The sequence below is a fragment of the Echiichthys vipera genome, assembly GCF_963691815.1.
Source record: "Echiichthys vipera genome assembly, chromosome: 13".
Classification (NCBI taxonomy): domain Eukaryota; kingdom Metazoa; phylum Chordata; class Actinopteri; order Perciformes; family Trachinidae; genus Echiichthys; species Echiichthys vipera.
Window position 1 is genome coordinate 23340337 of NC_139838.1, and position 25220 is coordinate 23365556.

At 40.2% G+C, this 25220-nt stretch overlaps 1 protein-coding gene across 2 annotated transcripts; it reads left to right on the plus strand.

The window, feature by feature from the left end:
* Positions 1 to 3726: 3726 nt before the first annotated feature.
* On the plus strand, positions 3727 to 24560 carry thrap3b (thyroid hormone receptor associated protein 3b). 2 transcript variants are annotated; one of them, XM_083925748.1, is made up of 12 exons: positions 3727 to 3865; positions 7977 to 8106; positions 12355 to 12497; positions 15499 to 16338; positions 17201 to 17818; positions 17973 to 18139; positions 18302 to 18413; positions 18901 to 18976; positions 19643 to 19818; positions 20981 to 21218; positions 21686 to 21838; positions 22984 to 24560. In XM_083925748.1, the coding sequence occupies exons 3-12, from the start codon at positions 12388 to 12390 to the stop codon at positions 23209 to 23211; spliced, it is 2718 nt and encodes a 905-aa protein (XP_083781874.1). In that variant the 5' UTR covers positions 3727 to 3865; positions 7977 to 8106; positions 12355 to 12387; the 3' UTR covers positions 23212 to 24560. The 2 variants fall into 2 exon arrangements, 1 of the variants encoding a protein (XP_083781874.1); XR_014593457.1 differs by lacking the exons at positions 3727 to 3865; positions 22984 to 24560 and adding an exon at positions 21330 to 21466 and having other exon boundaries at positions 7731 to 8106; positions 21686 to 21807.
* The last annotated feature ends 660 nt before the right edge of the window (positions 24561 to 25220 follow it).

A 25220-nucleotide genomic window follows, 5' to 3' on the forward strand; every position in this document is an offset into this window, starting at 1 on the left:
GATTTGGAAAAATAACAAGACGCAAAGTAACTCTATAGCACCATAAAGCACCATTATATCAGATCTCATTTACTGGAAATCCTGCGACTGGTTGAGGTGAGGGGAAGAGACCGCGGTCACGTAGCCGGTTCGTTATTTGGTCACAAGCAACAAAGTCTCTTGTCGTTCGCTGAATTTGCCTGATGATTTCGGCGTTGGTCCTCACGGACAGAAGTTCCCGAACCCCGTCGTCTCTCCAGTTGGACTTTTTCGTCCCTGTCTTCGTGTGAATCAGCCTTCGTCTTCACCCTCAGAGGTTTGTTTTCTTCAGGTTTCACAGGAGTCGCGTGATAGAAGCGTCATCAACACGCCCACTCGCTCGATGTAAATTCTCCGGACAGCGAGCGTCTCTTTTCACGCACAGGCTCAATCGGACGTTATGCAGATGCAGAGGAAAGTCTTTACTGTCCCGTTCAACTTATTCGGACTGTTGCTTTCTGACATACAGCTTCTCCAGGTAATGTCTAAATCATTTTGTGTTTGCAGTGCATGTGCGAAAGATGCTTCAATACATTTGTGACTTTTTTCTTGCCTTAATTTGACACTCGACAGTGTAGAGAGGCAGGAAAGTGTCTCTGTTCTTACTCAGTTTCTCTGGGAAATGTATGAAAGAATTAAAAAAAAGGTAGATTTGAACAGGGTGCCTCTGTTTTCAGTCACAGTCTGGGTTTGTTTGGCTGTGGCTTCATGTCACACAGAGCAGAGAACTGACCCCCGACAGCTCAGATCCAGAGGATCAAGGGTGTGTGTGTGTGTGTGTGTGTGTGTGTGTGTGTGTGTGTGTGTGTGTGTGTGTGTGTGTGTGTGTGTGTGTGTGTGTGTGTGTGTGTGTGTGTGTGTGTGTGAATGAGACTCGCTGCCCACTTGCTATAATAGACTCTAGCGATCAAATATTAGAAGCCTTGTGGTCGCTCTTGTTTTCCCTCCAGCTCCAGGTAATGTCCTCAGACAGGCCCGGGTCAGATTGGGTCACGGTGCATCTGTAACAGGGCGTATATCGAATGTCTAACAAAACACACTGGAGCTTGTTTCAATGTGACCATGTTGCCGCAGGGAGGACATGTTGTCTGTATGTTTGCTTTGGTTTGGATGGTGACTTTGCTATTAGGATGCTTACTCACCAAACAATGCAGCGCCGCGTACAAAGAGTCCACGCAATGAATAATGAGACCATCTCTGTCTCTGCAGTTGATGGTTCTATTGTGTTTCTATTGTTCGTCTGATCAGCAGATGTTTACAGGATAACGTTACATTAGACAGGAGCAGCAGAATTATTATTATTAGTTCTTTATTGACACCGATCAGTCTGTCGGCCATTTTGATCTGGACTGAAATATCAGTAATTTTCATCATGGTCCCTAGAAGATGGATCCTAAGCCACACGTAAACAGATTTTTGGGAGCAGGGTTTTACGTACATGTTTGAATACGCTCTTCAACGTGACGTCACATATCCACAGGTCTTAACCTCGTTTCAGGTCTCTGCTCTCTCTGGTCCCACTTTGACCCTGTTGTTGGTTTATTAGAATAGAATAGAATAGAATAGAATAGAATAGAATAGAATAGCCTTTATTGTCATTGCATTTGCATACAATGAAATTGGAGTGCTACTCCCCCTTGGTACATTTTTAGAAAAATAATATATAATAAAAAAATAAGCAAAGTATAATATAAGCAATAAACACACAATGTAGTATAAACAATATAATAATGTGAACAGTATAAACAGATGGGAACAGTATAAACAGATAGGGAACAGTATAAACAGGTGGGAACAGTATAAACAGATAGGGAACAGTATAAACAGATAGGGAACAGTATAAACAGATAGGGAACAGTATAAACAGATAGGGAACAGTATAAACAGGTGGGAACAGTATAAACAGATAGGGAACAGTATAAACAGATAGGGAACAGTATAAACAGATAGGGAACAGTATAAACAGGTGGGAACCGTATAAACAGATGGGGAACAGTATAAACAGATGGGGAACAGTATAAACAGGTGGGAACAGTATAAACAGATAGGGAACAGTATAAACAGATGGGGAACAGTATAAACAGATGGGGAACAGTATAAACAGGTGGGAACAGTATAAACAGATAGGGAACAGTATAAACAGATGGGGAACAGTATAAACAGGTGGGAACAGTATAAACAGGTGGGAACAGTATAAACAGATAGGGAACAGTATAAACAGATGGGGAACAGTATAAACAGATGGGGAACAGTATAAACAGATAGGGAACAGTATAAACAGATAGGGAACAGTATAAACAGGTGGGAACAGTATAAACAGATGGGGAACAGTATAAACAGGTGGGAACAGTATAAACAGATGGGAACAGTATAAACAGATAGGGAACAGTATAAACAGGTGGGAACAGTATAAACAGATGGGGAACAGTATAAACAGATGGGGAACAGTATAAACAGATAGGGAACAGTATAAACAGATGGGGAACAGTATAAACAGATGGGGAACAGTATAAACAGATGGGGAACAGTATAAACAGATGGGGAACAGTATAAACAGATAGGGAACAGTATAAACAGGTGGGAACAGTATAAACAGATAGGGAACAGTATAAACAGATGGGGAACAGTATAAACAGATAGGGAACAGTATAAACAGATGGGGAACAGTATAAACAGATGGGGAACAGTATAAACAGATGGGGAACAGTATAAACAGATGGGAACAGTATAAACAGATGGGTGGAGAACAGAAACTATACTAAAATAAAATGTGTATATTTAGGGTGGAGCATGTTATTATTGCACAAGAGTTTTAAAGTGGCTTTTTTCAGTTTAAAGTGGCTTTGTTAAGTTATTTAGATTCTAAATTTTAAATCTGATCAATGTGATCAATATATGTAACATTGAGGTAGTTTGTTTCGTTGTTTTATTTTTTGTTATTGACTGCAGTGATAGCTCTAGAAAAGAAGCTTTCTCTGAGTCTGTTTGTCCGTGATTTTTGTGATTTTTATTACCCAGTCAAAGTGGAAGCAACCTGGCCGAGGAGCTCCAGTGTCTCCGTGAATGTGCCGAGGCTGAGCATGAAGCGTGGCTACTTTAATTTACTCTTCAGCCAAAAGAAACAGGATCTCATCTCATCTCATCTAATCTTCTTATCCAGGGTTGGGTCTCGGGGGCAGCAGCTTTAGCAGGGGACCCCAAACTTCCCTTTCCTGGGCCACATTAACCAGCTCTAACTGGGGGATCCCGAGGTATTCCCAGGCCAGTGTGGAGATATAATCTCTCCACCTGGTCCTGGGTCTTCCCCGAGGCCTCCTCCCAGCTGGACGTGCCTGGAACACCTCCCTAGGGAGGCGCCCAGGGGGCATCCTTAGTAGATGCCCGAACCACCTCAACTGGCTCCTTTCAACGCAAAGGAGCAGCGGCTCTACTCCGAGTTCCTCACAGATGGCCGATCATGTAGCTGAGTGATTCAACCTTGCCCGTCCTTCACATGACACATGAAAACAAGAGCATTGTCGTGTGCAAGTGAGCCGTGAACCGTGAATCTGTGTATTCATCGAATGCAACATTTTCCCACCACCTGCAGACACTTAATGGCATCTTAATGTGTGCAGGCAAACACATGCTGCGACTCACAGGTCACCACTTCAAACATCATCTTTGGAGCCGTGTCCAGAGAGAGAACTATTTTTATAAGTGAGATGTGATTTCAACAAGTGGTTGTCAGACAGTCGGGGCACGTTCTTACCAGACATCACTGAGGTTTCTTCTCCACATGTTTCTGTCGTCGAGGACGCAGAAAGAGCTCTTCTCTGTTCACGGCGCGTCCACTCTCCCCTACAAGGTGAGCCCTTTCTTTATCTCTCTCTCTCTCACGTGTGTTTACATGTTTTATATGTTTTTATGCCTTAGAAATATTTCAGAGCACTGTTGAGTTTGTAACTTGAGTCTGAGGTTTCAATGTCTTACTCTCTTTTCTTAATGGAATTGAATAGTTTTTATTTTTGTCCTCATTTGTTTTACTTCTTAAGTTGTTCAGCGTCTCGACCTTTCCCCGACACATCCTTTTTTTCTCATTTGCTGGATTTGATGCAGTCATATGTATGTGCACAATATAATATATATATATTTAAAAAATATTACATGAAGTGCAATCCTGAGAACAAACTCTTAATAAAACAACAGACGATAATATAATAAAGACACTAAAAAACAATCAGTGGTGGATTGCAAATAGACTATATTCACTCAAGCTCTGTGGGCTTCTTAAGTATAATTTGGAGGTACATGAACTTTAAGTTTTTATATTTTATGCTACTTTATACTTGTAATGGACATGTAATTCATTTTTACATATGAAAACATATGATATGCTTGGATGATATGGTGCAGTATTATACTAATATATGCAGTAGTATCAAAACATTCTCTTAAACGTATTCATTTGTGATCAAATCTGAACATTGTAACACTCTATAACACTTTGAAAGGAGCCTGTGTACTTTAATTTTGGACACTTAAAGCACTTCCAGATAATCTTGTGTACCTTTATAGGAGAGACACTACAGGTAAATGCACCGTGAAACTTTTCCAATGACAAATATTTATTTTATTACAAGTTTTCTTAATGGTTATGTTTAAATGTGCAAATGAGACATTATCTAATAACCTTTGGTGACTTTAAGATAAATCTACAGATGCAAATAAATAAACTGTTGTGAAATGACAGTTAAATGTGTATTTTGGAGGTTTTCTCTCCACCAGTCTAAAATAAGACATGCTAAGGAAGTAAAAAAGCCCCAAATCTCAATATTGGGTATTCAAAATATTTTTTTTGCCTGTAGTTGCATTTATTTTGAATCCAGGACTTTCCTTTGTAATAGAGTCATTTTTGACCTTAGCATTTTTACTTTTACTCAGAATTATATACTCAGATTCATAATTATCTTTATTGTCAATTTACTCAGTAACAATGACATTTTGTATGAAAATGGAGCAGTATTTATTTATTTTTTTTTATCATTTTCCACCAGCATCATGCAAAGTGACTAATTAAATCAGATTTACAGATGTACATACATACATATTTAACATCTGTATGACCAGATGTTAAATGTTTTGAGTATTTAAAAATATGTTAGATGCTAAATCTTTGTTTATAAATAACCACTGAATGCAACATTTTCAGTCTTTACCGTTTTCATATTAGTGTAATATTGGTTGAAAGTAGCTGGTTGCAATAACTAAACTAAATAATAATATTCTTGAACTTTCTAGTGTTTCTAAGTTGTTCTTTTCCTATAATTGAATCCTTGCTTGCTGCTTGTTTGCTCTATTTTGAATGATGACACAGATGCTCCCCGGGTTTCGTGTTGCAGCTAAAATCCTTTTTAATCTCACTGACTTTAACTTCACTTTCATGTCATGAGGTCACCGGTCAGAGTCGTCCTCTGCCTCTTGGAATTCAAACCTCCGGTGACGATTACGGCACCATAAACAGCTCGTAACAGTGAGTGACAGACAACGAGCCGCGTCTGCTCTCACATTGTGGCCTAAGGAGAGATTTGTAGCGGGTTAATTTTAACTCTGGCTCGTTCGAGTGTCCAACACCTGTGCTGCAAAGGAAAATGACAGGAACTGTTTGCATATCTTTCCATAAGGTCAACGAGGAGTGATTTGATCACAACGTGCCACGAGGAGTTGTGAGAATTCAAACCAGGACTTTAGATGATTTGTTTGCTCACTATCGTGCAGAATGAAATGCAGACAGCAGAGTTTAAGGCTCAGCTGCTCCTCCTCTCTGTGCTCGGACTGAAAGCCTTCAGGGCCGTAATGCACCAGATTCTCAGTGTTTTTTTTACACATTATGATTTACATAGATGAGCTTTGTTCTGCGATCTTTGCAATATCTAAACATTCACAAAATGACTTTCTTTGGAGCTGAATCCCAAGATCAAGTTGATTTTCCTTTTGCACAAACACAGAAAAAGACCAACACAGAAGATACATCCTACAAATCACAAGATGAGTACTTAAAAAGGCAGAAGAAATAAATAATACACAATATATGTACTGCAGAGACACAAATACACAGTATATCTACCTCAAATGTATCGTTAGCAAAGGCACTGAGACAACAAAATGCTGTTTAGCATCTAATGTGCAAAGTAATGTGTAATATTTATGGAATAAACAATAGGAACTGTGTTATATGAATAATCTAAGTAACATATAGAAACACAAATGTATAAAGTGCATGTATAAGTACAAGTATTAGCGAGACATTATGCACTGCAATAGGGGTGCACTATAGATCAGATATGTGCAGTATGGAGTAGTATAAATATAGTATATATCCATGACCGTGGTGCAGAAAGTGTGATGTTATTGCACAGCAGAGCTTTAAGACAATGTATGAAATGCACTACAGCGACATATCATACTTGCTTTTAAAATCATTTTGTGCACTTATATATTGTTTGTCGCACCAGACTGAAACATGAAACATGAAACTTTAAGCAAGTGTTGAAAAACTACCATAAAGTAAACGTGTATCAGAAGGAAGATCACTCGAGTCGTTGTTGAGGGTTGAGTTCCTCGTCACTAAAGTGTGTGGGATTATAAAGTCCCTGAGGTGAACAGATGGTGCAGCACAAGAAGATGCATTACAGGCAGTGATTCAGTTTGTGCTCTTATTTAAAATGTCTTGTTGTGATTCATCCCAGACTCTCACAGCTCTAATATCTGTTATTCATTTACAACTACAACAGGAAACACGTTAGTGAGACGAGAAAGAATATAACTTTAGTCATAAACTAAGTGTATTTGTGTTTGTCCAAGGCCGAGGCCAACTGTCTAGTCTGATAAAAATAGTGCACAGGCCCTACGGTTGCAAACGTCACAATAAAAAAGTCATGCATCGCCTACAAGATCCTCCTGCTCACCTACAAATCTCTCTATGGACTCTCACCACAATACCTCACAGATCTCCTCCACCCCTACACTCAGTCACGCTCCCTGTGGTCCTCTGACAAGATATAAAAGTATACATGAATATAATAGGCTACACAAAAACAAACAAGTAGAAAAGCAAAAAAAAAAATAAACAAATAAATACACAACATAAAACAAGCCAGGGCTCATTGATTCATTTAAAATAAACTAATTGAAAACATTTAATATCCATTATCCATTTTTCATCTTTATTGAATTATTTTGATACAAAACAATAACAACATACAAACAGCCGCTAATTCATACACATATAATATTCAGGAACAGAGCCAGGGAGAGTTTCCCATATCAACATTAAACATAAAGAATATCTGAATGGTTTTAGCAGATTTATTATTTTTTATGTGAAAGATGGTTTTGATGTACTGTTCAGTTTCCTTACCAAAATCCATAAGAGTGTTAAGTTGTAGCTTTGTTACTATGATATTTCCCTAAAATGATCGACTAATGAATTAGGTATATATTTTATATTATGTGTTGTCATGGAAACCAAACAGTACATATTTCCACAGCAAAGACATATCTTTCTAAAACGTGGTGGTGAACATTAAATATCTCTTTTTAATTTTTTTCTAAAAATTATTTATTTACTTTATTTTTTATTTTTTTATTTTTTTAACATTAAATATCTATTTTTCCTCCCGGACATCTACACCTCACGTCACACAAAGTCTCGCGATATCTGAGCGCGGCGAGGCTAGCATCGTGAGCTAACCGCTTCCGTCGATCGTTAGCTTGCGTTAAATCCTCATGTCGACAGAAACGCACATTTAGCGCAATTTAAAAACACACAGAAGCGTCCTCGGATATATCTAATGGCGACGTACGCGACAGCCCGGGCGCCTGGCCTCTTGTAAAGGCGCAGTGCGTCTGTTTTGGCGGTTATAGTTGGTAACGGTGCTGCTGCTAACAAGCTAACTGTTGCTAACATCCGTTTACAGTAATAAGCGAGGAACCAGGAAGAGCTGAAGGAGGGACCAGGCGCGCAGCTTGGCCTCAAAGGTTACTCCACTTCTGCAAACACTTATTCACAAAGACGAGCCTCCACCTGTCCACTGGAAACGGGAAAAGGTAAACTCCATTTTGTAGCTAAGCTGATAACTTTAGTTAAGAGTCAGTAATTAATGCTAATGTAACGTTAACGTCGGTGCACAGTATCGATATATTCAGTTTCGTAGTGGACGTCGATTGCAGTGTTATGTACCATGTATTATTATCTGTGTTGTTTGTTACATCAGTGCATTTGCTGCTGGTGTGGTGGCACCTGTTCTCTGTGGTGCACAGGCCAAATTATCGCTTAACATAGGGTGAACAGGCGCCCCCGGTTTCACTGACCTGTCTCTAGAAATGTCCCTGGTTTTAACTGCGAATGAAAGATCAGAAATACTTTAATAATCCCATTTTTGTGTCAAACTCCAGCTATACAAACAGGAAAAAATGAATGTTCTGACAAGAAAGATCTTACAACCTTCCTGTTCACCAAAGCGTTTTGCTAAATGTCTTTTAGATGTTTTCCTTTTAACTAAGTACTTGTTTTTAATTTTACATTTTATTTGTATATTGTTTCTATTCTTTGTAGCACTTTGAGATTTTTGAATTTAAAGTGCAATACAAATAAAATGTATTATTATTATTATTATTGAAATGCTTAAAGCTAAACAAACTTTAGAATAAAATTCCAATAGCAGCAAGATGAACAGGGAGTTTAAAAAGTCTTTAATTCATATCCAGTTTAGTTAGGCTCTGGCAAAGACGGGTAAACTTAAACCATAGGATGACCTTAAAACCATGTTTTTTCTAAAACCATATAACCCATTTAATGTGAACTGTGGCATTTTCCATTTCAAACTCTTTCCCAAGTCTAGGGAAAATCATATGGTGTAAGGTAGTTAGGTACTTAGTTTGGGTGAAGCGTCTGACTGATATAATACTAATATAATATATTACTCAGGTACAGGTAGCTTAAATGTGAACACCATACATCTGCATTGATCATGTTGCGTCTTAAAATCTAATTGACAGCTTTCAAGAGCTCGATCTTAACTCCAGGTCATTATCAAAGGCATGTGTGCTTCACACACATGCCTTTGATTGGACCAGCTCCCACACATTTTTGTCTGTCTTTCTTGGCCTAACGTCAGTGGTTGGATGGTGCATGCACCCCTTTTAACTTCAACTCACACAACCAGCCGATCAACTTCTCAGGGTGAATCAGATAAACATCATTAACAGTCAGAGCTATCAGATCAATCGAAGCTAACATGATGAATAAAAATCGTTGAGGCTGCAGGAAAAAGAAGCAAAATAGTGTATATGTAAATCTCACTGCATGTGCATGTTTATTGATGTTTGTTGGATTCATGTTCAGTTTCACTTCCGCTTTTGTTTTGATGTCAAGCGAGATAGTATACGCTAGTAGATGTGGTGAAAGACAACTCACTGATGCACCGCCCTGTAATTATCATTCAGGGCATACATGAAGTCTGCAGGGAAGAACAAATTCAGAGATGATGCTGTGAATTCAAACTCTTAAAATACCTAATTGTTACTCATAATGCTCATTTTAAGGTCTCTATGCGTTTTCAGGCTATGTTGCTCAGCTTTGCATATTAAACCCACTCAGTGAAACATGCTTGTTGATAATTTCAGCCGTACAACGCAACAATGCTGAGTTTAGATTGGAAATAAGCATGAATGCACTTTCTTGACGACGCATGTTTTTCTCTCGTATAACATGGGACTAAAGTGTTTGAGATGACTAACAAACAGGCATGCAAAGAGGTGCCTTTTTATTTCTGTGTATTGACAGTTTGAAGTTCAGCGGAAGAGCAATGAGGGGCTTCGCTGGTCAATAAAACACTTAAGTGGAATGCTTTAGAAACCCTTTTGTGTGGCACGTAGCAACTGTTGTCTCCTCAAACATGAAGGAATTCCACAACATTCACTGAAAACCACTGTTACACGTTTCATTAGGTCCTCAGAAGAAAACCTTGAATAAGATACAAACACTTCAGACTTTGATTTAGCCAACAGCATAGCAGATTGACGTCACTGGTACAGGATGCTGCCTTTCAACATTAAGAAGTCTCTGTAGTAGTAAAAGCTTTCTCTGTGCCCCGCTGCACTAAAAGGCAGCACAACCTGCTCCAGGCTGCAGCTTTGTACGAGACTCTACTGATCTCTATTTTGAAGAAATGCATAACACTAATTGGAGCATCATGGCAACATAACAATTATAATTTGTCAATTTTAACGTTTATATTGTTCTCCTTTGCAGAAACTAGCAATGTTATGGGATCCTGTGTTGCACATGTCATTATCAGATCAAGGTCATCTAACTGAAGCTCTGTTAGTCACATTCCCTCCGAGTGTTTTACAGAACGAAATACGTAGAAGTTGCTCAACAGAAAATCATTTTTTTTGGTTTTTACAAATCAAAGGAAAAACTAAGGGTACTTCTTTAACATATGTTCTGCCTGGTTTGCTCTCCTGTGTGTTGCTAGGTTTGTTCTTTGACGTCACATACCTCCTTAAAGTCAGACATGTGCTTTGAGATTATTATTTTTCTTTTAACGTTTTCCCGTCAGGCTTTGTAATCAGATCAAAAACGCACAATACAGTTTAGAGTTGTTCCGGCTCCGATACCAGGATCAGAAATGCCTCAGATTCTTCCCAAAATGCTGATATTGGTATCAGCGAGTACTGGCACCGATCCGTTACCACGTCATTTATTAGGAATAGGAATCTATTTACTGGTTTGCTCCGTTAGCTTCTTCTTAATCTTTAATTAATCAGTTTAATAATTCTTTGGAGTTCTTGTTAATAATTATTCCTATATTTATTTAGTTATGTTGCCGTTACTGTTTTATACTGCTCTATTTCAAAATAAAAGGCTTCCATTCTCTGTATTCATTCATGTTTTACAAAAGGTTTAACCTGAGCCAGGCCTTACCACAATGATAATCATATCACAGTCATGCAGGCGTAGTAAGATATTTTATTTATTTTTTTATTTTTTTACACACTGGTATCTGTACATGGTATCAGCTAATACCCACAGCACGAGTATCATAATCGGTATGTGGAGGGATAAATGGTATCGTAACGTCTCTAATACAGTTTTAAGATAATAACTGCATCTTGAATCTTTTATCGGCAAAGGATGTAACTGTATATTTAGGACATTTTATGCCTTTATTAGATAATAGTAATAATAATAATAATAATAATAATGATAATAATAGTGAGATGTTAGGAAAGGAGGGAGAGATGCAACAAGGTCCCTGACCACATTCAAACTGGATAGGTTGCAGTTTATTGTCATTCCCTAATCTCATGTAGCTTTAACTAGTCTCATTTATCACATTGATAGATTACAAACTCACAGAGGGGGCTCCGTAGTTGGGCTCGACCGATATGGGATTTTTGAGGTGGGGGGATCACCTACCTATTACAGATATCACTGATATGTGGATTGTGCACCGATATGACTCTGCAAAGGTACTCAGAATGCCACTTTATTAAAGAATATCTAAACATGTTTGGTTTATATGTTATTCTTAATGTGTTACATTGTCAACCAATTCTATAAAGGAACACTGAGGCAATAAAAAGAAAAGAAATAGCTTAATAAACATCACGTTCAGTGTCAATTGGTGACCATTTAAATAAAGAATAGATAAAAGAAATATGACGGCATTTCTGAGTCACCCCAAGCACAGTTTTCTACATCAGGGTTTCCATATCAGTGAATATCGAACAATACTGATAATGATAGATACCGATGTGATAGGCCGACTGATATAGCTGTCTGGCTCTACTCCGTAGTCAGATTCAAGATGGAAAACTTTATACTTTTCAAAGGCAGCACATCGTCTATTCCTTCCATACTTACCTTTCACAATAAAAGCCCTAGATTTAACTGTGGAACCGATCTGGCAGATGAGCATTTTGCGTTTCCGCGTTGTCTAGTTCGTCCCACCCCCGGTGTTGAAACTTCTTTGCTGATTTGTGTCTGATGTTGAGCCAGCCTTCACTCCTCCTCAGCTGCAGCCTTCAACATCTTTGCTGCACAGAAGCTCAACCTGTCTCACATTGCTGCTGGCTCATGTTTGCATGCGGCTCCAGCTGTCTGCTGCAGACTCAAAGCTAACCTGTTGGCCATTGTGCGTTATCACACTGCACTGGTTTTGACAGTTCAGGGTCATGTTGTGCTTGAGGGGCTGTTGATGGCAGACTTTTAAGCTGCTTTGGCTTCATTCCTCTTGTGAACATTGAGTAACACCAATAAAATTAACTTCTCTTCTTGTTGTTTTTAAGGAAACAAGTATTTAAACTGACCTAAGTGCAAAGATGTCAAAGGCTCCGGATTCTCCAGCTCGGTCCAGATCCAGGTCCAGATCTTACTCCAGATCTCACTCAAGAAGCCGCTCCCGCTCAAGATCTAGAAAACGTCGCTATAGGTAAGTCCAGTTTTCTGTTTCTGACATTAAACTACATCGTAACCTTTTTTGTTAGACTTTCAGCAGGATTTGACCCATGATTTGAATTATTATCATATTGATGTTTGAAGTTTGTTTACTGATAACCATTCCACAGTATACCTTTTGTAATGTGAGATAGTTATTGTGAGTATTTGTAAACATTCACTTGCTACATGGGTGGCTATGTAACATTTGCTTTAACAGAAACACACATATAGTTGATATTCAGGCGGGGGTTTGTGCTCTGAGATAACAGCCAGTGTCAAATAACTAACACAAACATTAGCTGAGTACTCTGGTGTGCCAATATCTGTTTGGCTCTGTTTGTAGGACAGTACAAAGCAACAAGGAAATGCTCAGCTCATGTTTCAGTGGTGCGTTTACTCACCAATTGCTTCATCACGACAGCCGTTTCTCTTGTGTGATACAGCACTCCTGTGCAGTTCCTGTTAAAATCCTTTTTAATCTGATCTTTTTAATGTAGATTAGTACCCAAAATACTGTCACCAGTTTTATTTAAGGGGAATTACACCTTACACATCAAAGCGTGTTCACCAGTCTTGGGTTGTAAAACTGCTCGTGAGAAACTGCTCCAAAATCTAAGACAACATTTTGTATCACAATATCAATATATTGTTATATTGCCCAGCCCTAAAAGAAGACATTGAATAGAAAAGAAGTTATCTCTGCTTCTGTTTTGATACTTGACTAGTTCATTATCCTTCTCCTACTCGTTCTAGGTTTGCGCTCAATTTGCATAAATGTTTTTCCTGTGTGGGCGAAAGGCTGACAAAAAGCCTCAGGCTATTTGCATCAGCTGGTTAGGGATCACATTTTGCACAACCAAGATACACAAGACACAATCAAAATACATAGTATGATGGTTTCTCCTTTTTTAAGTGAGGGGGTGCTTCCCACGCCGGCTGCCTTGTTGTTGTCAGAGTCCGTGTTTGTGTTTGAAGCTTGAGGGTTAAAGTTCTTTCACAGACGGTGAGTTGTTGGAGTTTTTCCTTGAAGTGCATTGCTACACTGCACGTCAATGATTGTCTAAAGGAAACCGGAGTGGAGAGAGAGTCCTCTTGGCTTTGTGGTATCTCCCTCCCCCTCTACCGCGTCCCTCCCTCGGTGTGTTGGAGCAGGTTTTGTCCTGGATGTACCTTTTATCCAACACATAAATTAAAGCCACGTCCTGCTTGTGGGAATACAATGTCTGTTGCTCGGCACGGCTCTGCCCCAGTGAAAAGGTGCAGTATGTACTCGTCATGCACTTGTAAACGTAATTGTTTTGTCTGTGGCTTTGGGAGCCATCAGGGCAGGTGCAATGTTATTATTGTGTTAGTTAAAGTCACATGTGTTAATATTGAATGCTACTCCCCTACTACTCATTTCTCTAATAGCTGAATTGTGTTTAATTTGTAGACTTTCAAAAGTGAAGCGACAGTTTGCTGTTATTATAGGTGGTGTTGTGTATTCGCTGTCTGTCGGCATGTGTTTTTAGATAGAAGTTATTCATGGTGCATTCATAGACTTTGTAGTGATGTCCTGTGTAACTGTACTTTTTGTTTAGCCTCTCAGAGTGAGCGACAGAGACAACGCTGTGCTCAGTGGAGTCATCGCTGAGTTTTTATCGCCCCCTGTTGACACCTGGGCAGTAGTACGTCTCTGTGTACTCTGCTATCCATAACATGCTTTTAGGACCACCGGAAGCTATTGTGTGCGGCTGGGGGTCCACAAAAAATGAGGAATAGTTGTCTGATATTCTTTTTTAATCTGAGAATAAAAGAAGCCGTTGTTGCCATAGGCTCCATCTGCCCATTACTGAATAATCAGTCCTCTTTTTCCAAACCTTCTCTTGTAACTGTGGTATATATTATAAGGCTGCAGCTGACATTTATTTTCTATTAATCTTCCACTTATTTACTGGATTAATCTGTAAATTATTTATGCTATATAACTTATACTATGGTCTGTAAAATAGTCCATTATGAGTTCTCAGAGACAAAGATAACACCTTTTTAAATTACTTAATTTGTCCGACCATCTAATCTATTTTTTGAATCACAACACCACTTTTTGCATCAAACAATGAATTTATTATAAAAGTTTTTGCTGATTAATTTTCTGTTGATGGACTAATTGCTTAAACAAGTAATTGGTTTGTCTTTAAAAACCAAAAAAACTAGCTAATAAATCTAAAATTATATCTCTTTGTGAAAATAAATCCTTCAGGATCCGTACAGTGTCGTATGGATGGTTTAGTAGAATTTCTTTTTACGTTATAGTATTGTTTCGCAGCTAATCTGGGACTTATTTTTGACTATCATAATCAGTTCTGGGCAAATCACTTTATTTTTTAATGTAAGTTCTTTCAACAGTTTGTGCTCAGTGGAGATTCTTACCTTGGAGGCAGCAGTTAGACAAAAAAGATGACTTAGTTTTTGTTTCTCAAGCTTTCAAACACATCTCTTGATCTTCCTCAGTGGATGGAGCTGCTTTGTATCATGTAGATTGTGAGTTGTTATCACATGCTCTAAATATGCAATTTCATTAAGGTGAAAAGTGGTCGATGTCTAATTCTTGTCTGGTGTAACAGATAGCAGTTGTCGGTTTCTGGTGCTCATTCAGCCAGAGGAGTTCACAACGTGTTTATTTTCTAATTATATTGCAGGGGAAAAAAAGTAGTTACCTGGATGTAACTCCAAGTGTGGACCGAAAGAATGCTTGTGTGATATTTCCTTTGACAATAATCTTAATATAATAACATCCCGAGTTGAGTTGTGTTTTATTGCTGCCATCTGCTGGACGTCCCCTCGCCCCATCGCTCTTAGCATTACCATGGCATGTGTGAAATGCTCCTTAGTGTAGTGTGAATAGATAAAAATCACTGGCCGTGCCTGAAAGGTTATCCCAGTAATAACCTGGGAGCTATGCTTAACATAAATTGTCTTCTTCTGTCTTTCCTTTCTCCTCTCTCATCCAGTTCCAGGTCTCGTTCCCGCTCTCACTCTCCGTCCTACAGAAACTATCCTAGCAGGGATTATCAGAACAACAGGGGTGGGTTCAGAGGCTACAACCGAGGCTACCGGAGGCCCTTCCACTACCGGGGAAGAAACCGAGGATATTACCCACGCACCCATTACCAGAACAGGGGAGGAGGAGGCGGCGGCGGCTATGGCTATAAGTCCAATTGGCAGGGAGGAGGAGGAGGAGGTGGTGGTGGTGGAGGTGGTGGTGGTGGAGGTGGAGGCTGGCACGATCGCCACAATGACCAGGACCACCGCTCACACAGCCCCAGGAGAGGGCGCTCCCGGTCCCGCTCCCGCACACCCAAGAAGCGTTCAGGCAGCCGGAGCCGCTCCCACTACTCTGAACGCTCATCTTCGCAGGGATCTCGGCGCTCCAGGCGCTCCAGCTTCTCCTCGCGGTCCCGGTCCCCGTCACCACGGCATCGCAGCAGCAAGGGCAAGCACAAGCCCGTCTCCAAGGATGCTAAGGACAAGTCAGATGTTAAAGCAGAGAAATCCGGACCGGCAGGAGACGGCAGTGCAATCGAGAAGGCATCTGGAGGTAAATGGATTGACTATGACACCAGCCCAAAACGAATCAGCCCCGACACTAAAAAAGAGGACGCTCTCACTAGTCCTGAAGACAAAGAACCCGGGAGTGGTGGTTCTCTGTGGAAAACCGTCGGCACCACGACCCCTCCAGCAAAGAGCCCCACAAACTCCGGACAAACTGCCTCCTTCAGCGGCTTTGGGTTCTTCTCAAAGGAAGACGCCCAATGCGGAGATAAGACTATGATCTCTGCTGCCTTCAAAAAGTATGTTTACTACTTGTTTTGTTATTTGAATTGAATTATATTTTATTTTTTTATTTTTCTAACAAATGATTTCTTTCAAACACGTTAAGCCTTTTTCAAAGATCACTGGAGAAATACAGGGTAAAAAGGAAAAACGCAGGACTCCAGATTTTAGCAACAAAAATGTGTCAATAATTCTCTTTTACACACAAACCCTTGGGAAGGTTTTGGCACAGTCTAACACTGTCAACATGTAATTATCTGCTCAGTTCTAGGGCCCTATTAAAAGGATCTATAGTGCGTGGTCTAAGGTGCATGGCGCAAGTACATTTAAGGCAAAGCTCCACTTTTGCTAGTTAAACGGTGCATAATCTGGGCACAGAGTCAATGGCCAAACTACATGGGCCATGCGACTCAGCTCTATTTTTAAGTGGCCTGTCTATCTTTCTCCCTCTGCGCCTGCTGTAGAGTGTAATCTTTTTAAAAATGATTAAGACACATAGCTTATTGTACCAGAGGGCAAAGTGAGGCAGCACAGCCAAACCTGCAGACGCAACTGCATTAAAACTCATTGGCACACAGTGACGCTGGCAGCAGCCACACGTTACCAACAGAGTCTGTGTAGCAGGTAAAAAACCCTGCTGCCACTGCATCTATATGTACTGCGCATCCGTTCCCCATGTATTTTGGCTGTACAGTGTAATAACCCAGTTAAAACTGAGTTGCATTGATAGTTTTTATAGTTATATGGTTTTCAGATGCACAAGTCAAACAGAAAAATAACAGGAGTGAATACTCAAAACCTGTGCATGTGCAAAATTAGCACGTTAGTCGTGAACCTGGTGGCGCAGGTACTAAAGCTCAGTTTGATTCTCTGTTCCAGGTTCTTGGCTGAGAACAAAAGCAAAAAGCAGGCTGCTGAAAATGAGAACGGTCGTGACAAAGAGCAGAGCACCACGGACAGAGATTCAGAGAAAGGAAGCAAGTCCGGAGACCTTTTCAACATCTCGTCCACTTCTTTCGGCGACTCCAAAGAAGATAAGACCATGCCTTTCTTTGACGCTGGGGAAGAGGAGTTCCTCAAGTCTCACGGGTTGAAAGAGAGGGACATTGAGGAGGACGGTGAGATCAAAAACACCCTCACAGCTCGGGACATTTTCGGGAAATGGGGGGATGAGCCAAGCTATTCGACGTCCTACCCGTCGGGTAAAGAGAAAAAACGGAGAGATGCCGAAGAGGCAGAGCCCGTAGATCACGAGGAGGAAGAGTTGTACCGAAGCCGCAAACACAGCTCCAAGAAAGAGGAGAAGACCAAGAAGAAGGAAAAGAAAGAAAAGGAGAAGTCCAGAAGGAGTCCGTCCCCTCCTGCAACTTCCAGAGAGAAGGAGCGTCCACTGTTTCCCGGCGCTTTCCCTCCTCGTGAGGAGTCACCTGTACGGCAACTGTCTGCGTCAAGGGACGACTTTGAGCTCAAAATCGGTTCTGTAGGTGAAATTCCCAGGTGTGTAGCAATACCAGATGTACTTTATATGTTCTAACTCGATCTGATGACGTAAATATCCAAAAGTAGACCCCCTCGTACTATATTTGGACCAATTTGGTCGATATTTTTACTTCTGAATGTTCACTGTTCCTCACCTCCTCTGTTCTCTCAGCTCTTCCCTGTCCAAAGAGCGCCTCAGGCCCCGGGAACTGCTGAATCCCTCTAAGAAAGATCCGGAGTTTCGCTCCATTTTCCAGCACATTCAGTCAACACAGCTCCGTCGCAGCCCCTCTGAGCTGTTTGCTCAGCACATAGTCTCAATCGTGCACTACATCAAAGGTAACATGACATGTGCCGGTTCGTCCGGCCGCTCCTCAAGATACCAAGATGGCAGGAGTTTGGACAGTTGACGAGATCCACCGGACTGTTTCATTTCTTGGTTAACACAGCTGGTGCCGCTATGTGTGTGTGGAATAACAGTCTGTTCGTCTTTATTTTCAGCTCAACACTTCCAATCCTCTGACATGAGTCTAAGTGAGCGGTTTGCCATGTACCAAAGAAAAGCTGCAGAGGTAGAAATGATGAAGCCAAGAAAGAGCCCAGAAATCCACAGGTAACGTCTAATAGTGCTGGACCACTCATCAGATTTAGTTTTCAATCATGAGTTTGGCTTCCAACGATTATGAAAACGAGATAATCGAGATAATAGGTTTCACAATGATGCTGTGCTTGTGTCGTCCAGTTCACCCCCTTTCCTTTACAGTTGTGTGTCTTTACTGAGTTACTGACTGGAACATGTTAAATATAGTTGTTTTGAACAGGTTGTGTAAATGCACTACAACATATTTTATCTAATTTATCTTGGTCAAATGTATTTTTGTAAATTATTTGTCTATAATTTATTTATATTAATATACATTTATATTTATTTCATATTTGTGTATATATATTTTAGAGTCAATAAGTAATCTTGATTTCGATGTTCGCCATAATCAAGGAGTCTTACCGTCTAATTATCTGCTCTGATGTGATTTAATATCATGAAAAATAATAATCTTTTTATAATCTACTGACCTTCGGGCTTTTGCCTCCTCTCTTAGGAGAATCGATGTTTCCCCCAGTGCCTTTAAGAGGCACTCTCAGCTGTTTGAGGATGTGGAGGAGACGAGCTACAAGGTGACCCGCCATTTTGAAATTTGACGTATTTGGAACAAGCAAATTTGAGACGATCGAAAGCAGCAGTGTTCAGCTTTGTGCTTTTCTTTCAAAGGATGCATATTTCTAAATCAAAAGAGCCCAATTGTGTTTTGTAAGTGCCAAGCAAGCCCCCGAGCCTATGAGATATGGTTATTGATTGGGTATGTACGAACCCAAGCAAAGGCTAAAAGGAAGTGAATTAAGATCCTGAGTCCAAGCCTCTCAAGGAACGCTTATCAGTGCCTTTACCTTGTAAGTATTTTTCTTAAAAAGCCAAAAATCAACCTACGAAAAAACTGTGAAATTCAAGTTATTTTCATAAGCTACATGCATGCTGCTGGTTTCCACAAATACTTTTATATTACATTGTGAGAAGTGTTTTCCTTAGTACATTTTGTATCATTCTTTGTTTGCTTTACTGCATTAATACCAATCATAGTAATGCCATGGTTAAAGTAAGAACGTAACCACTAGAGGGAACACAGTACTTCATATATGTTGTGGATATTAAATGTAATTCAGTGATGTTTGTTTTCAAGCTTTTTAACTGCGTCGTGTTTACCACATGTTTTAAAGCATTCATACATTTTTCCATCAGTATTACAAACAGTTGATTTAGTGGCCAGTAAACACATATTTCCGCAGGATCCAAGTAAAAAGTTCAAAGGCGACGTCATGGACCTCCGCTTGGATATTGAAAGACGTAAGAGGTTTGCTGGGAAGGAGTACAAGCGCGAAGGAGGCAGGAGCCCCGGAGGCTCCCGAGGGCCGAGCAGAGAGAGGTCCTCTGAGAAATCTGGGAAACACCACAAGAAATCCAAGTACGTTCAATCTGTTGCCTCAGTCTTTCTCCTTAGAGAGGTGCAGACCTGTCTGCACGTCTGCAACAGGGAACACATCGTTTGGACGAGTGGTTACTATTGTTTCTATGTTGAAGGATATATAGCAGCATTTACTTCCTCCTTCTTTTCCCCCCGTACATTCATAATGCAGCTTTAATACCCTACCATGCATATGAGGTACATACATGGTACACATTTTAATTAAGTAATGACTAATAAGTAAAATAAACATTAAGAAAATACAGATATGGGAAATATGGGATTTCAGAAATTCTCCAAAAATCAAACACTTAAGTGATTTCCCTTTCATTTCAGTGGGATTTCTTAATTTATAAGGGACAGCTAACATGTTTTATACCTAGTGTGAATAGAATCAAATTAATATTATTTTTTCATATAGGCATATTTATTTAATATTTACTGTGTTATTTTAATAAGTGGACATAGTCACACGTGTGTCCTGAGACATTTCAATGCATTTTGGTCTGAATACAGGTGCACTCCAACTTAAGCAGCAGCTGGTTTGACCACAAAGATGCGAGAGACGGCTAGCTTGACCACAGTTTTTACTCTGCCCCTCAGGTTGATGGCGTTCATCTGTTTTAAAGAACTTAAAATATTTTGACTGCTTTGGTTTTTTGTAAGAAAGTGTAAAGTTCTTGGAAGCGTTTATTTCTCAATAAAATAACCACAGCACAACATTCAGAAACACAATACTTCAAACAAAGTACTAAAGTAAACCAATAATTCTTCATCAGTCAGGTCTGATGGTTGCTGTCGCCCTCTCCAGTATAAAGGTAAACACTTGTGAACCCAAGAAGATTCTGCACTTACAGGAGAAGCTTTTGACTAAAGATGTTAGCGTAGTTCTTCCAAAACAATTGTCTGTGTTGTGCTGGAAAATATCTTGAGTGAAGAGAAATTAATATTCCAAATATGTTTAAATTAAAATTTGGGGAGTTGTTTTTGTAAAGAGGAAGAGGTGAAAACCGGTACTGTCTCCTGCAACGATAGTAACCACTCTGCAAACCAATACATTAATATTCATTTATTCATACCCAACTGTGTTCACACATTTCTTATTTGCTGTAAATGTCATTTTCATGACGCTCACATCCGACCTTTACGTTTGTGCTCACAGGAAGGGAAAGAAGAAACGGGATCGCTCTCCATCCTCCTCTTCCTCCTCATCCTCTCCGTCCCCTTATCCTCCACCTTTCAGAGGCAAAGAGTTCATGGGAGGAGAGGGGATGGAGCACACGGGGGAGGAGGGCTACAGTCAGCCACGGTATCCTCCGCGGGACTACAGCGGGCCCGGGGACAAAGGCCCTCGAGATTATGAGGGCCACAACGCGGAGAGAGGCAGAGGCCGTGGCTTTGTAAGTTTCCGCTCCGTGCTTGTTTTTTCTTCTCTGCTGTATTAGTGGTTTTGTTCTCTGAGGTACTGACATCTCATCTTCTTGCAATTCTTTGTCCTAATGGCATCACAGTAGACTTCGCTTCTCTGCTCTGTTCCTTCCTCCTAATGCTAAGGAACATAATGTGGATGATGATGATGATGATGATGATGATAATGATGGTGACACTCTATCATACATTTTCCATGCACTCCCTGATTTTTATTAAGGTAATGTAGCGTAAATCAGTGGAACTTCACCTCACCACTAAACAAATGCCTGACTGCCATCTGTACGGCTTTTTATTTGTGTGTTCTGTCGTCCTCCTCGTCCCCGGGTCGACCTCTTGACTCCGACTTGGACCAAATATATGAAATATTAAAGATAATAATACATATTCTGTAGAAAATGCGTTTGTCCCTTGACAGCAAGTGTTGTTTTGGTTTCAGTTCCCCAGAGTCCGAGGGAGAGGGTGGAACAGGGGCAATTATCCAGGCAACAACAACAGCAATGGAAACCCTGCCAATATGAATCCCGCAGTGCGTCCTCCAGACGAGGAGTGGGACCCCGAATACACTCCCAAGAGCAGGAAGTATTACCTGGTGAGCCCCTGGAGCTGCTGATTGATTTAGTGGCAGAAATAAGGCCCTCAAAAACACGGGGCAATAGTTCACTGGAGATTCACATTTCGATTTGTCATAGTAGACATAAAATAATAATTACACTTCTTCTGTTTCAGGGTCCACGCCAGGTATTGTACACGCTGGTTTACGGGGACACTTTAACAGAAAAGATGTTTTTATAACACCTGTGCTTTTCCTACTATGATGAGTCAAAATGTCTGCGGTGAAAGAAGCCGTTCATCCAGTTTTTGGGGGCTTAATTTAAGCTAAGAATGTCTTTTTTCCACACAAATACTCACTCTTTGATTTGACTTTCATTAATATGTTCCTATTAATGCCAGTCAGAAGTCAATGTAGTCCTCATGTGTATTGTTTCTGGATATAGCCACACCCAAATGAGAAATACATTGAGTGGAAAAGCTTTTGAAATTTCGTACGTAATTTTGCATGGCTGATGGGTATAAAGGAGGAGGAGGCAGAGGGGTAGGATGTCTGTAACCTTTGACTTTATAAAGGGTTTATTTTTTTAGTTTAAATGTTTTAAGTTCTCATCTGTGCCAAACAATTAGTTATTTCTGCTTCCAGTCGTATAAACTGCATCACAAAGAAACCGGTTATTTTTTCTTGAGAGACCAGCTGTCGTCAAATTATTGTAAAGTATCTGATGATTGGGTCCACAGTGATTACTTTTATTATTAAAAACTTTTCTAGATTATTCTGTAAAATAGTGGAAAATGTCCCACTGTCTCCAAGGTGATAGCTTTTAAAATGTCTTTTTTTGTCCAAAACTTAAACATATTTAGTTTAAAGATATAACAGAGAAAAAGAATAAAGTCATCATATTTTAGAGGCTGAAAACAACATTTTCTGCTGTTTTTGCTTGAAAAATTACTTTAACAATTAATCTATTATCAAAATATTTGACAGTTATTTTTCTGTAGATCGATTAGTCGACAACGACAAAACGAAATGTCAGCTGTGGACTAACTTAAAACTTCTCATTTATTTAAACATTTTAAGCGTTTTTGCATCGTTTGGATGGATATCAAGATCATTAATGATGATTAAGGATCCTTCTGTGTAAAGGACTTTTGACCTTTAACAATGCCTGTGTCCGCTTCCAGCATGACGACCGTGACGGGGAGAAAACCTGGGTAGACAACCGTGGAAGAGGCCGGGGTTCCTTCCCGCCTCGCCGGGGGCGCTTCGTCTACCGTAAGGGGGGCAGCAGCCCGAAGTGGACCCACGACATGTTCCAGGGAGGAGAAGAGGCGCAGATGGGTGACGACAACATGGAAGTAGGACGTAAAGAAACCAAGGGCGCTGGAGACGCCTCCGCCCAGAAGCAGTAGACCCACTCACTCCGTCATCTACATATACATGAGCGCCTCTGTGTCAGAACGGTTACAGTGATGATGAAGTGGTTATTCTTCCTTATGTTCCCCTCCACGTCATCTCATCACTTAATGTTAAAAAAATGTTCAGTGAGTTTGAGCCTTCTCACAGTTAAAGTGAAGAAAGAACTGACTCGAACGCAGAGCAGCACTCTGTTACCTTCAGTCTGTGAGGTTAGCTTTGTTTCCGAGTGTCTTTTTAATGTGAAGGTGAGTTTTTGTTCCGCGGCCGGTCGACTTAATTGTATCTTTTTAAGGTAGAAAATACCGAGGCAACAAAAGATGAATATTCTGTGAAAACACGACAAAATAAGAAAAGCATTTGTGCCTTAGAAAATAAATTAAAATTATAATACGTGTGTGATCTGTTTGAAGCCGCGCCCCCGGCTATGAGAGGTACAACTGGACCAGTTTCAGTGTAGCAAGACTTTGGAGGATTTCCATCTTATTGTTTTTGTTTTCGCGGGCTGTGATAAATCTTTGGTGTTACTGCATGAAACGTTTGATTCGCTCCTCGGGACCAATCAGCAGTGGGCTCCGGGCTCACGGTCGTCAAATTCTCAAACATGAAAAAGGTTACCATCCTCGGATGAACCCCTGAACGGTTGATGTTTGTCACGCATATTATCCGAGCTTCTTCATGTAGTGCCACTTCACCTGTGTTTCTCGTTAGGAAGTGAAGACATTTTTACCTGTGTGTGTGTGTGTTGCGGTATATTCTCATTGGTCGTGGGTGTTTTCAGTTAAAAAGACGTGTAAATTGTCAAAAAGTTGGCAGCAACAGATTTTGCTTTAGATGGATAAACATGTAGCTTTTTCTGCCTCTGTCATATCAATTTAGGTAAGTGACTACTTAGCGTTTAGATTTTGAATTAGAAAAATTAGCGCTAAAGGCATATACATGTAAGACCTAAATTATTGTAATGTTAGGGGATCCTGGGGAGGGAAAGTAACTAAATGTCTTTTTTTAATACAACAGTTAAATCCTCTCTCATAAAAAAACAAGTTTAACTTTCTGTCAGAGAACCTGAACGTGAACAAGCGAAGAGAAACCCTCAAATTTGTGACATTTTGTCCAAGGCATCGATGGAAGTGTGTTTTTAAGAGGAGCTGACACGAACTAGCTGAACTAGTTTTGTGAATCTCACTGTGCTGCTTCGTCCCACTTTGACTGTACATACTGCATGTACTCAACCAGACTGGAGGACTTTTTTTTGTTTAATCTGAAGCTGAAAACTTTTGTACTGTTCTCAAGAGCTTTGGAGTACTTTGTCTTTTAATTTTCAATAAATCTTTCTTTGATTCAGGGCAATTCTGTGAGTGTGATTGTTGACATCCACTGTGTTAAATGGTTTGTGATTTAGCTCCTCACTGTCTCATACGCCTCTGCAGTATGTGTAAATATGATCAAAACTGCAAAATCAACCAATTTACTTCTTTAAAGGTCCCATGCGCTTTTCTTACTTGTATTTTGGTTTTCTACTTGAACATGTTAATGTTAAAAAAAACCCGTTATATTTCTCTTTCTGTCTGTGTGAATATACCTGTATTCAGAGTGGGTCGTCCTCCATTTGAGAGATTGGCAGTTCGATCCCCAGCTCCCCCGGTCCACATGTCGAAGTGTCCTTGGGCAAGACACTGACACCCGAATTGCTCCCCCTGCTGCGCATTGGTGTGTGAATGTGTTGTAAATGGTTAGATTAGATGGTATGTAGATGTCCACTGCCATCAGTGTGAATGTCTGTGTGAATGGGTGAATTAGACAAGTAGTGTGAAAGTGCCTTGAGTAGTCAGAAGACTAGAATGGCGCTTTATAAGTACATGTCCATTTACTCTTTCTACATTATAGCGTCTGTCTCTTTAAGACCCCCTCCTGAGAAAGCCCAGGCTGCGTTTCCGGGTCTTGCACACTTCGCCCTTAGCGACTTTCTACTGACGTTGCAGCAGGGTAATGACTGTAACAGCAC

Bases quoted from the DNA above. Each gene is read 5' to 3' on its own strand.
- thrap3b (XM_083925748.1), top strand. From the start codon at position 12,388: ATGTCAAAGGCTCCGGATTCTCCAGCTCGGTCCAGATCCAGGTCCAGA. The intron at 16,339-17,200 runs GTATGTTTACTA...TCTCTGTTCCAG, and splicing joins ATCTCTGCTGCCTTCAAAAA to GTTCTTGGCTGAGAACAAAA. The intron at 18,140-18,301 runs GTAACATGACAT...CTTTATTTTCAG, and splicing joins AATCGTGCACTACATCAAAG to CTCAACACTTCCAATCCTCT.